At 36.6% G+C, this 12,212-nt stretch overlaps 1 protein-coding gene across 1 annotated transcript in view; it reads left to right on the top strand.

The window, feature by feature from the left end:
* LOC306872731 (protein sidekick-1-like) overlaps positions 1-12,212 on the top strand; it is a gene marked incomplete at its 5' end in the record, with an annotated part of 135,210 nt that overhangs the window by 99,788 nt on the left and 23,210 nt on the right. The window contains one exon of the mRNA XM_079421492.1: positions 2,324-2,457. Coding sequence (XP_079277618.1) covers positions 2,324-2,457 — 134 coding nt within the window. The remainder of the gene's footprint in view (positions 1-2,323; positions 2,458-12,212) is intronic.

Below are 12,212 nucleotides of genomic sequence, written 5' to 3'. Positions count from 1 at the left end.
TTTATTTCACCTTGAACTCCATATGAGCAACATCCAGAGCCCATTAAATATCTCGGGGCTTATCCTTTTCTCTATCTCCCTTATCTTACCACTTGTTTGCTTGTCTGATTCACATTTCCTGGCCTAAAAGCTCTTCCATATTGAAGTCCGAGTATAAGCTATTTAGTTCCTATGGTTCCTCCTCTTTCACCTTGAGACCGTGCATGCGTACATGCATTAGCGTGTGAAAGTGTCCAGTAATCAAAATGAACCCACTCGTTGAAACGTCGACAAAAGAGCTCTATATATTTAAATGTGGACAGTCACCCATGACTGGACTTTATTGACATTACATGGTGGCTCATGCATTAAAACACTGAGCTCCTCTGTTTGAAGATTACTGTAGGCTTTGGCCAGCGTTTCGGAGGTCTGCCATTGCGTCAGGATTTGGTGTGGAGAAACTGTGCACTTACATAAACGAGTAATGTCAGTCACGACAAATGGGGTTTTTTTTCCACTTCATCATCTTTGTCAGTATTTGAGCTGTCACAACGCCACTTCTATTTTCAGATGTCATTTAATTTATTGAGGTTGAGTTGAAGTAGTGCTGAAAGAGCCGGCTAACAGCAGCCCTACAGTGTGAAATCCCAACGGTGTCATTCCACCTGGAGTTTTCACTACGTTTTATGGTTATATAATGGAAATTATAACTTCACCATAAAAGTACTGTAAGCAGAGACTCCTGTACTGTGTAGTTAAAGGGATAGTTCACTCAAAAATGAATTTTCTCATTTACTCATCCGTCCCAAACCCGAATGATTTCCGATCGTTCCCGAATGTTCTTCCATAGAACATAAAGAAATTTTGAAGATAGGAAAAGTGCTTGTTACTCTTTTCAATGTCATTTCAATGAAAGGGGATTTTCAAGCTTCTGAAAGCGCCATTAAAGTGTCATTAAAGTAGTTCTTACAACTTGCAGACAAATGGATTGCATAATGTCCTTCTTATATGAAAACAATAAATAAATGTTGATTTTATTTTATTGACGCTGTAGGGCTATATCACTTTAACTATAATTGCATCGGATGCCTTTGTTTAAAATTAGATTTTTTTGTTTGTATTTAACTATAGCTGTTGGTACAACAATAAAACCACACTAGCATACACTCTAAAAAAAAATGCTGGGTTAAATATAACCCAGCGATTGGATTGTTTTGACCCAGTGGTTGGGTTACTGCATTTAAACATTTAACCCAAAATTTGGTTGAAAACAACCCATCATGTGTTCTGTCCAATATGTACCCAGCACTGGATTATATTCAACCCAGCATTTTTTAGAGTTTACATTCAGATAAATTGTTTTTTTATTTACAATTTGTATGTTTTGAGTCAAAGTAACGGTCATTTGTGTTACCCTTTCAAATTTTGCTGAGAAGCCTTTAAATAGTCTACAGTATTTTACATTTTAAATACACGTTTTGTGGAATATATTTTTCAAACCTCTGTCAAAGTTCTTATTGTGGCAGCTCACTCCTTATAGCGTGACAACATGGCTTGCTTAAGTTTATGTATATTTTTTTATATTATTTGAATGAAAGTTGATATGTGTAAGCAGCTGTCTGCATTTGTTCTTCTGTTTCCTTGTGCTTTATTTTTAGAAAAGGCCTTCAGTAATGGTCTGTTTCTCTGACAGACAGGATTGTAATTTTGCTCGGGCTTTCTGCAGGTTCTCTGGGTGTGGTACATCTAGTTGTGGCGGTGACACTTCTGTTATGGTGACTAAAGTGTGGAGCTCTTAGTGCTTTTAAAAACTTGCCTCATATAAAGGTGTGATTGTGTCATGCGTGTGTGAAAATTTCAAAGCGCTATTGACGTTTCTCACAAGAGCGCTATTGAACACAGACCAGAGAGGAACATGAAAGCCCACTCTCTCTTCTTTCCTTATTCATTTTGTTGTGTTTTTCTTTAGCGAGTTATTTTTTCCTGCCCTCGAGATAGATAAAAATATCGGTTCAAAAAATGGCAAAAGCCTCACATAATGTAAGTGGACATGTGCACGTGTTTGTGCATGTTCATTTTTCATTGTGTCCAGTGATGTATTGATTTGTGAACGTGTGCTGAAAGGAATAATTATCACGTTGCCCTCTCGCCGATGAGACCATCCAGAACTAAAATAATAAAATGCTCATGTGCTTTCATTAGTACTTTGCCTTGCACAATTTTACAAATAAGCCAATTGATTTGGTACAGGTCGCCCTGAGATTAGAAAGGAAATGAAATCATAAGTGGACAGTAATGTTGACCATTCTTACAAGTGTTTTGTGTGTTTCTCTTGTGGTTTCAGAGCAATAACACTGGACAATCAGCTTGTGGTTTTGGGGACGGCGGCAGCAAACGCGGGTCGGTATTATGTACAGGCCGTTAACGAACGTAATGGGGAAAACAAAACCAGCCCCTCCATTTACCTGAGTATAGCAAGTAAGTTTATGCAGCATTTACTATACATATATATATATATGCTTTCCAATATATGATGTCTACTGGAAATGTATGATTTCGATAGAACTTAGATCTTACGTTCAAATAGTTTAAAAGAAAAATTGAAAAATTAGGACTCACTGTATTAAAACTTTCATTATTAAGATTAACAAACTTTGATGTATAGTTCAACAGATCTTTGGGTATTTCAAGTACAGTCAAATAGTCACTAAATTCACATATATGCATGTATCTATATAAATATATATTCAGATTTTAATTAACTACTGATCGTTAGGCATCATAAGTTTGTTAATGACTCGATAATGAAAGTTATTTAATCTGCTAAAGTTATTAAAATGTTGCTTGGAATTAATGCGGATATGTTGTAGGTTAACTTATCATCTCTGTCGCATGAAAACATTTGTGATATTAAGAACGTTATCAGTTAAATGTCACAGCTGATGTGCGAAACAAGCCTATCAGAGACTGTATGATGGTAAATGTTATGCAGTTACATGGATTTGTAGGTTGTCAGTGGCTTATAAAGCTAAATTATTAGAGATTAGATTAGATATATTCTTTTGGGTTTATTTGTTGTGTGATTATAATGTGAAATGGTAATATTTTTTATTCAGATCGGCTCTCTGGGACAAACTATTGACTTTTTTTTAAGTGGATGTGCTTTTAAATTAAACATATTGACCCTCCATTTCACCTTTCACATTTGCAACCATCTCATTTCTCTGTATTGTCAATATGCTGTAGAAACACTAGTGCGTGTTGTGTGGCACATTTTGTAGTTTGCTTTTTAAAGGACATTAATTTCGTCTTTCCACTGGGAGTGAAGGAGAAAGTTGTTTTTGTTCTTAATTAAAGCCTGATTTTTTTTCATACCTTTCTGTTTAAACAACCAGCTACTTTTTAAAGTGGAATGACATAAAAGAACCATGCAGAAGACCTTTATAAATCTGATTTCAAATGAATGTAAAACTAAAGGAACGAAAGGGTAAGGAAAGTGTTCCATGTGAAAATCGTCTCTTTAAGTCATTAGTTTCTCCGCAGTGTTTAGGGGACAGGAGGTTTACAACTGTCAGTCAAATCCACCACAAGGAGTCATTTTTCCTAATCAAAAATTTTGAGGAAAGGAGATGTTGAAAATAGCTTAAAGGATCTGAAACTCCACAAACAGAGTGTTGAGTTGAATGAATATGACAAGGACATAAGAAGGGGAAAGAACAAAGAAATTATGAGTAGAGAGCTGACAGCAGGATGGATTTAAATATATATATATATATATATATATATATATATATATATATATATATATATATATTTTTTTTTTTTAATTGACTCATTAGAATTATTTGTATGTCCTTTTGTATTGACCTTTAAGAAGTTTAAGGTTTTAAATCCTCTTTTAGGTTTTTTTTGTTCATACTTTATGTCCATACTAGTATGGGAGCTTTTTTTTTTGGGGGGGGGGGGGGGGGGGGCTCTTTGGTTGCAGGTGTATTAAAATTTCAGCAGGTACACAGAAGGACTTTTGCAAACCAGAACGTACTTGCCTATATTTAAAAGTGACCAGAGTCTTCTATGTGATGTGTTTGTTGATATTGGTGTTTGGTTTGTGTTTTAAAATTTGTGGTGGAGATAGATATAGGGCAGCATAGGAATAGATGTTTGGAAGGGAATTAATTCTAACAGAAACAGAATTAAACTTAATTTAGTAAATTAAGCATTGAATCTGTTGAGATCATTTGTTGCAGTAATAGTGGACTGATGCAAAAAAAAAAGAAAAAAGAACTGCATAATACACTGCCATTTAAAAATTGTCAAAAAAGTAGGGACATTATTCTATTTTATCAATATGGAAGGACACATTAACTTGATCAAAAGTGACAGTAAACACATGTATAATGCTTTGACCTTTTATATTTATCAAATAATATTAAAAAAAATGTATCCTGGTTTCCACAAATATATTAATCATCACAACTGTTTTCAATATTAAATTATATCATTTATTTCCATAAATTATATAATTTTCATTACAGGAATAAATTTATGTTTAAAAATATATAATATAATACTGTATAAGAATATAATATAATATGATATAATTTAATACAACACAATACAATACAAGATATAATATAATTATTAATTTATATTCTATTTCAGAAGCATTGTAGTCTAATATTGGTGTTACAGCATTAAAATATATACCCAGCACATAATGTAGATACTGCTTTTGATACTAACAGACACAACCCCTGTTGAAAAAACAGAATATGCTTGTTAGGTATGTTTTGAAGCATGGCAGTTGGTTTGAGCTGGTTTAAGCTGGTCATGTGCTGGTCCTAAACTGGTCCTAAGCAGCTAGCTCCTGCTCAGGACAAGCTCATAACCATAACCAGCTCAGGACCAACTAAGGACCAGTTTAAACCAACAGGACCAGTTTAAACCAGCTCAAACCAGCTGCCATGCTGCTGTTTTTTCAGCAGGGACATAGTCACTTGCAAGCCTATATCAACATTAATATTAATATTTTGAGGCATGTCCCCACAGTGTTCAGTTGAAACCTACTCGACTGGATAAGAGACAGGTGACGTCATAAAGTCAGGATGTTAGAACGCCAAACCTTGAAGATGAGCCTCTCGTATAACTCGCACGCACACCTTTCATAGTGTCACTGTGATTAAGCACAACCAAATCGATGTAACCATGGAAATAAAGGCTAGAATGTCACTTTATTTGACTTTTTTAGCATCTCATGCTGTCTTCTGTGAGTATAAGTGTGTGGTTTCTGTGGTGTCTGTGACTCATCTCTCGACATGTTGTCTGTGGTGAAGTGAGGCTGAGCAGGAAGAGAGAGTATGCATCCATCTGGACCAGAGGATGGAAACCAGACGATGACATCTGGAGAGAGACCGACAGGGAGAGAGAGAGTAGCATCTCATTAATATTCATCATTGTAGGTGTTCACATGTAAATTGTGGTTTTAGCAGGCATATATTAAATAGTTTAAAAAGACAACTATTAGTAGTTTAAATAGACACCGGAGAGTGTTGCTGACAGAATCAAAGTAAGTATGAACTTTAGAGGTGTTCAATCGTTTAAAAATCCTTAGAAGAGGGACTTCCGGCATGCAGTCGAGTGAGTGAGGCGCGTCCGGGAGCTGCTCCGTAAATTTTATTTCTTCTCAATAGTCAAAGGGAACATTAGGTATTCTTAACACTTTAAGATGACGTATACAACGCTAGAGAACATTCGAATGCTCTCTGGAGCCTGTTATTTTCGTTGCTATGCCTAAATCTAAACGCGCTTCTCCTGCTCCTGATGAAGCTGACGAAGTCGGCAACATGGCCACGGCCGCTCCGGGATTAACGCCAGCTCTTTTAAAAGAGATGCTTACCACAACAATTCGTGAGGAAATCGCGTCGCTAAGGACTGAGTTTCTCGCTGAAATACGTGCCTCTACAGCTGCCCTTCAAGCCACTATTTCCAGTCATGGCTCCAAAATTAAAGACATTGAAACTTCGATGAACAGCGTGGACGAAAGGCTCGACATTTTAGAGCGCAAATGCCAGTCCCTGGAAAGAGATAACGAGGAGTTAAAAAGTAAGGCGGATGATCTGGAAAACCGATCGCGTCGGAACAATCTTCGTATATTAGGTATCCCCGAAAATGTTGAAACGTCCAAACCCTCTCAGTTCATGGCATCATTCTTCGCAGAACTTTTCGGGGATAAACTACCTCAGACGCCGGAGATTGAGCGCGCACATCGGTCCCTCGCACCTAAACCACGATCCGGTGCACCACCGAGACCCATGATTGTACGCTTCCTTCGTTTCCAAACCAGAGAAGAAATTTTACGATTGTCACGCGAGCATGGAGAGCTGCGCTACAAGGAATCCAAGATTTTGATCTTTCCTGATTTTTCCGTGGAACTCAAGAAACGACGGGATCAGTTTAAGTCAATCAAGACGGAATTACATGGAGCTGGTGTCAAATTCAGGATGCTGTATCCCTGCAGACTTCTCCTTTCATTCAACGGTGAATCGCACAGCTTTGACAAGCCCGATGCTGCGTCTACCTTCCTTGCCACCGTGGTTAAACCCAAACAGTCAAGCGAAGTAGCCGCTGTGGAAATAACAGGGAAATAACACCAGTAGCTATTTTTGGACAATATTCCATCCGGGGCAGTAGCCCTACTTGAGCCGGGTCTGCGCCCTGATTGGTCGTGGCATTGAAGTACTGCATTGTATCAGACTCTATGAACATTTTGCATTATACACATGTACAGACCATGCAACTTTTATTATTATTATTTTAATATGCGGTCTGTGAACTTTTTGTTCCCTTTTTCCTTATATATTTACAATCTGTTGCGGAGCTCTCTCCCAGAGTTCAGCGGAGAGAAGGTTTGTGTGCTCTTGTGGGAAATGTTCGTACTACGTATGTACAGGGTTTTTTTTTGTTTTTTTTTTGTTCTTTCACTCTTATCTTAGATATGTCAAGACAGAAGAAAGCCACATTCATGTTTTCATCATTTATATACTTCTTGTTGTTGTTGTTATAACCAATGACCACTAGCTTAAGCAAGGCCCAGTCTGGGGGTTTGTGTGTAAACTTTACCAGTTGGAATGTGGTAAAAGGCTTAAACCTTTTACCACATTCCAAAGGGTGGTGATGGCGCAGTGGATAAGACACATGCCTTTGGTGTGAGAGACCCGGGTTCGAATCCACTGTGAGACACCACTGTGTCCCTGAGCAAGACACTTAACCCCTAGTTGCTCCAGAGGCGTGCGACCTCTGACATATATAGCAATTGTAAGTCGCTTTGGATAAAAGCGTCAGCTAAATGAATAAATGTAAATGTTAAACAATGTAATTAAACTCAACAAGGTCTTGTCACATTTAGAACATTTAAATACTCATATTGGTTTTTTGCAAGAGACCCACTTAAAAAGCCCAGATCATACCAGACTTTGTAAGAAATGGATAGGTCAAGTATTTCATTCTAAATTTCTCAGTAAATCTAGAGGGGTGGCAATTATTATCAACAAATGTATTGTATACCATTTTCTCCTTCACAAACCTTGGTCGATTCCGGTGGTAGATATGTTATAGTTTCAGGCCTTCTTTATGGTTTAACAGTGACTCTCGCTAATATAAATGCACCAAATTACGATGACGAAAATTTTATCCAGAAAATATTTTCTTTACTCCCTGATCTAAACTCACACTATCTTATTATGGGAGGTGATTTTAATTGTTCTTTGAACCCTTCTCTAGACCGTTCATCTACTAAACCTGCCCAACCCTCTAAAACTGCAATTACGCTTCAAATGCTTTTATCTACTTGCGGTCAAGCCGATGTATGGCGTTTTTTTATATCCAACAGCACGACAATACTCATTTTTCTCTCATGTTCACCACAATTACTCCCGCATTGATTACTTTTTCTTAGACAAGAAATTGTTGTCTAAAGTGAAGGCCTGTTCATATGCCAGCATTGTTATATCTGATCATGCTCCACTTGACTCACTCTCTCTTCAGTTTCAAGATAAGATGTTGGGTTCTCGAAGTTGGAAATGTAATTCTCTACTGCTCTCTGATAAAGCATTTTGTGATACATTGAAAAATCAATTAGATATATTTTTGGAGATAAATACCATCCCTGAGACCTCACCCTCTATAATTTGGGAATCTTTTCCCCAAGTAAACTTCTTGCACTTCAGTTAAAGGAAAAATCAGCTCAAAATGTAATTTCTAAGATTCGGTCTTCCGATGGCGATTTGATTACTGACCCTGTTAGTATTACTAAACATTTTAAAGATTACTACTCTTGGCTATACAAGTCAGAATCCCCCACGGATAGGTCCCTTATGGAAAGCTTTTTTGAACCATTGCCTATACTAACAATAACAGACGCAATGAGAGAAGAGCTAGAATTACCTTTTTCCGCAGAGGAGATAGTGCAAGCAATTGAGAGTATGCAGAATGGCAAGACACCTGGGCCGGATGGGTTCCCTGTTGAATTTTTTAAGAGGTTTTCTCAAACACTTAAAACACCGCTCCTGAACATGCTATTGGACTCCTTTAATAATGGCTGCTTGCCTTCAACTCTCCGTCAGTCTTGTATTTCTTTGATTTTGAAAAAAGATAAAGACCCACATGAATGTGGTTCGTACAGGCCAATCAGTCTTTTGAACGTAGATGTAAAAATACTGGCTAAAATGCTTGCAAAGCGTCTTGAATCAGTTTTACCGGCAATCATACATAGCGACCAAACTGGTTTTATTAAAAACAGATTACTGTCTCATAATATTAGAAGGGCATTAAATATAATTTATTCCTCTAACTCTCATCCATCAGAGGCTTTTCTACTGCTTGACGCAGAGAAGGCTTTTGATCGGGTGGAATGGGATTACCTTTTCTATGTGCTACAGAAATTCGGTTTTGGCAACACGTTTTTATCTTGGATAAAACTTTTGTATTCCTCCCCAGTATGCTCCGTTCGGGCCAATGGAGTATCCTCCTCTACTTTCCCCTTAAAACGTGGCACCAGACAGGGCTGCCCACTTTCACCTTTGCTTTTTGCATTGGTAATTGAACCACTGGCAATTGCCATTCGTAGTGAGCAGGCTATACAGGGAATTAGGAGAGCGGATGCTGTTCATAAAATCTCATTATATGCCGATGATGTGTTGCTATATATCTCTGATCCGGCTGTTTCTTTGCCCGAAGCTCTGAGAATTATAAACTCCTTTAGCCTCTTCTCCGGCTATAAATTAAATATAAATAAAAGTGAGTTATTTCCAATAAATTTTCAAATTTCTGATTTACCAATGTGTACTTCGATGTTTAAAGTCGCTTCTCATAGTTTTAAATACTTAGGAGTAACAATTACACGTAAGTGTTTAGATCTATTCAAGGCTAATTTTACTACGCTCCTCCAACGAGTCCAGAAAGATTTCACTCGCTGGTCTGCTCTTCCCCTTTCATTAGCTGGACGTGTGAATTCAGTGAAGATGAACGTTTTACCTAGATTTCTGTATTTATTTCAATGTGTACCAATTTTTATACCCAAATCTTTCTTTAAGACTCTAAATCAACACATCTCATCTTTTATTTGGAACAAAGGACCAGCCAGAATTCGTAGAGAAATACTTCAGAAACCAAAGCTTGAGGGTGGGCTTGCCCTCCCTAATTTCTTATTTTACTACTGGGCAGCAAATATACACTCTACATTATTCTGGTTTCAAAGTCATTTTGGGCTCAGTGATTGGGTCCCATCTTGGGTCAGTATTGAAGAGTGTTCCTGTTCTCCTGCCTCGCCAGCCGTACTATTGTGTGGCCCTCTTACTGCCATCTCGCGCTGTCCTTATGGTAATTCCATTGTCCGGCAATTGTTACGAATTTGGTCCCAATTCCGAACCCATTTTGGCCTTCAACGCTTACCAGTATCACCTATAAATCGCAACCCTTTATTCCCCCCTTCACTTAATGACAAGGCATTTAATATTTGGCAGAGAGCCTAGATTTCAGTTGTCAATGATATTTACGTTGATAATGTTTTTCCCTGCTTTTCTCAGTTGAAACTAAAATTCTCCCTCTCTAGTGCACAATTTTTTAGATATTTACAGCTCCGAAATTTTGTTAAACTCATTCCCTGATTTTCCGAATCTTCCTCCAAAATCTCCCCTTGATCAGATTCTTGAAGTAGCCTTAGATAAAAGGGGTGTGTTGTCTACGCTATACAGGCTGATTTCCTCCATCTCCACTTCCTCTCTCTCTTTTATTAAACAACAATGGGAGTCGGATCTCTCCTTCACATTTGATGACGAGACTTGGAACCAGATTCTGTCCCGGGTTCACACCTCCTCTATCTGTGCACGTCATAGTCTTATCCAATTAAAATGTATTCATCGAATTTACTGGACAAAAGTGAGGTTGGCAAAAATCAAGCCTGGTATTGATCCTCTCTGTGATCGTTGCCATCAGGCCCCTGCAGATTTAATACATATGTTTTGGTTATGTCCATCCATAACTCCTTTTTGGCTATCAATCTTTAATAGTTTTTCTTTAGTGACAAAGAAACAGATCGAACCTTGCCCTTTGGTTGCACTTTTTGGACTTTCTTCAAATGTCAATGGTTTGCCTGAAAATACTGCAAAGACGTTTGCCTTTTTAACACTATTAGCTAGACGACGCATTCTTCTGCTGTGGAAACAAACATTCCCTCCATCATTCGATGACTGGATGAGAGATGTTTTGAGCTTCATTCATTTGGAAAAAATTAGATATACATTAAAAGGCAACACTGGTATATTTTCTGAGATCTGGGATCCCTTCATTACTTTTTTTTCTGGATATGTCGGTACTTCCTCTAGAGTGTGTCAACCTAAGCATTAAGATGTTTTTATGATCATGGCTTGAATCTGGTTAGGAGTATGTGATTATATGTGTGGATACTTACATATTTATATGTATATACTTTCTAGCTGTAAGGTTCGGCTTGTGGAAGTATAAGCAAACATTTGATAAATGGTTGAAATGTCTAAACTTTAATGCTCCAACACATGCTATACTCGAGACATTATGCTTGACATTCTTTATTATTACAATATGTATTGTGTTTTTTCTATTTTATTTTTGTTTTATTTAGTTTGATTATATATATTTTTTTTTTCTCCTCTAGGGGGTGGGAGGGTGGGGGCGAATTTTTTTTTTCCTGATTCTCCTGTATCTGTATCTTGTTATTATTATGAAAGTTCAATAAACAGATAAACAAAAAAACAAACAAACAAAAAAAAAAAATCCTTAGAAGTTTGAGGAATTTTGAATTCACACAATTTAAGGGTTGATTTCACTATATTTATAAGAAATTGATTTAATAACACGGTTAATACAGTTAATGGGTTTGCCTAATTTGGTATTATAAGATTTCATTCTGTTCTGTGTAATTCCATATTTGATACATCTTTAGCTTTGGTTATAGTTAACTCATATAAAGAGTGCAAATTACTTTTTTTTTTTTTTTTTATTAGTCCCATCTGGATTTAATTTATAAACTTGCCATTTAATTTTTTTTTTTTTCTCAGACAAAGTTTCTCCATCATTTACTGATAAATGAAACACTGAATGGCACTCTCTGGTGTTTTCTGAGTATTTCCTGTAAGTTGGTCACCAATGATGAGTACCTTGCAAATCTTCCAAAAATTCCAACAGTACCGTCATTCAGATCCAAAAGTACCAAACTCACATCAGGCAAACTGGGAAATTTAAAATAAAATGAATCAAAAGTAGAGCTGTACAGTTGCTCATATGCAATATGAACTGGTGCCTTTGAATAGTAAAGCACAAAAGACTAGCTGTTTAAATATGAATACACACGGAAACTCAAAGGTCCTCACGACAACCCGTCAAAATAAACATTTGGCACAACTTGAAGAAACTGTGACAAATATATTACTGTTGTAGAAGAAACAGTTAAAGTAATAATATTATTAGTACTAAAATTATTAAATCTTTTTGACAATAAAATTGCATTAAATGATAAATCCACAACAATTTAAACATGGAATCACAGAATTTCTGAATTCCTGAATGAATAAATAAATAAAATCAGGGGCACATTATTGTTAATTTTTTATTATAAATGATCACATTAATTAAATTAAATTATTCAATTAAAATTATTTTATTAAAGAAAGTTTTATGAGTTCTACTGATTAGACATGCTT

The sequence above is a fragment of the Barbus barbus genome (assembly GCF_936440315.1).
Source record: "Barbus barbus genome assembly, chromosome: 7".
Lineage (NCBI taxonomy): Eukaryota > Metazoa > Chordata > Actinopteri > Cypriniformes > Cyprinidae > Barbus > Barbus barbus.
The sequence above is the reverse complement of the archived record's forward strand: the minus strand, read 5'-3'. Positions and strand labels throughout refer to the sequence as shown.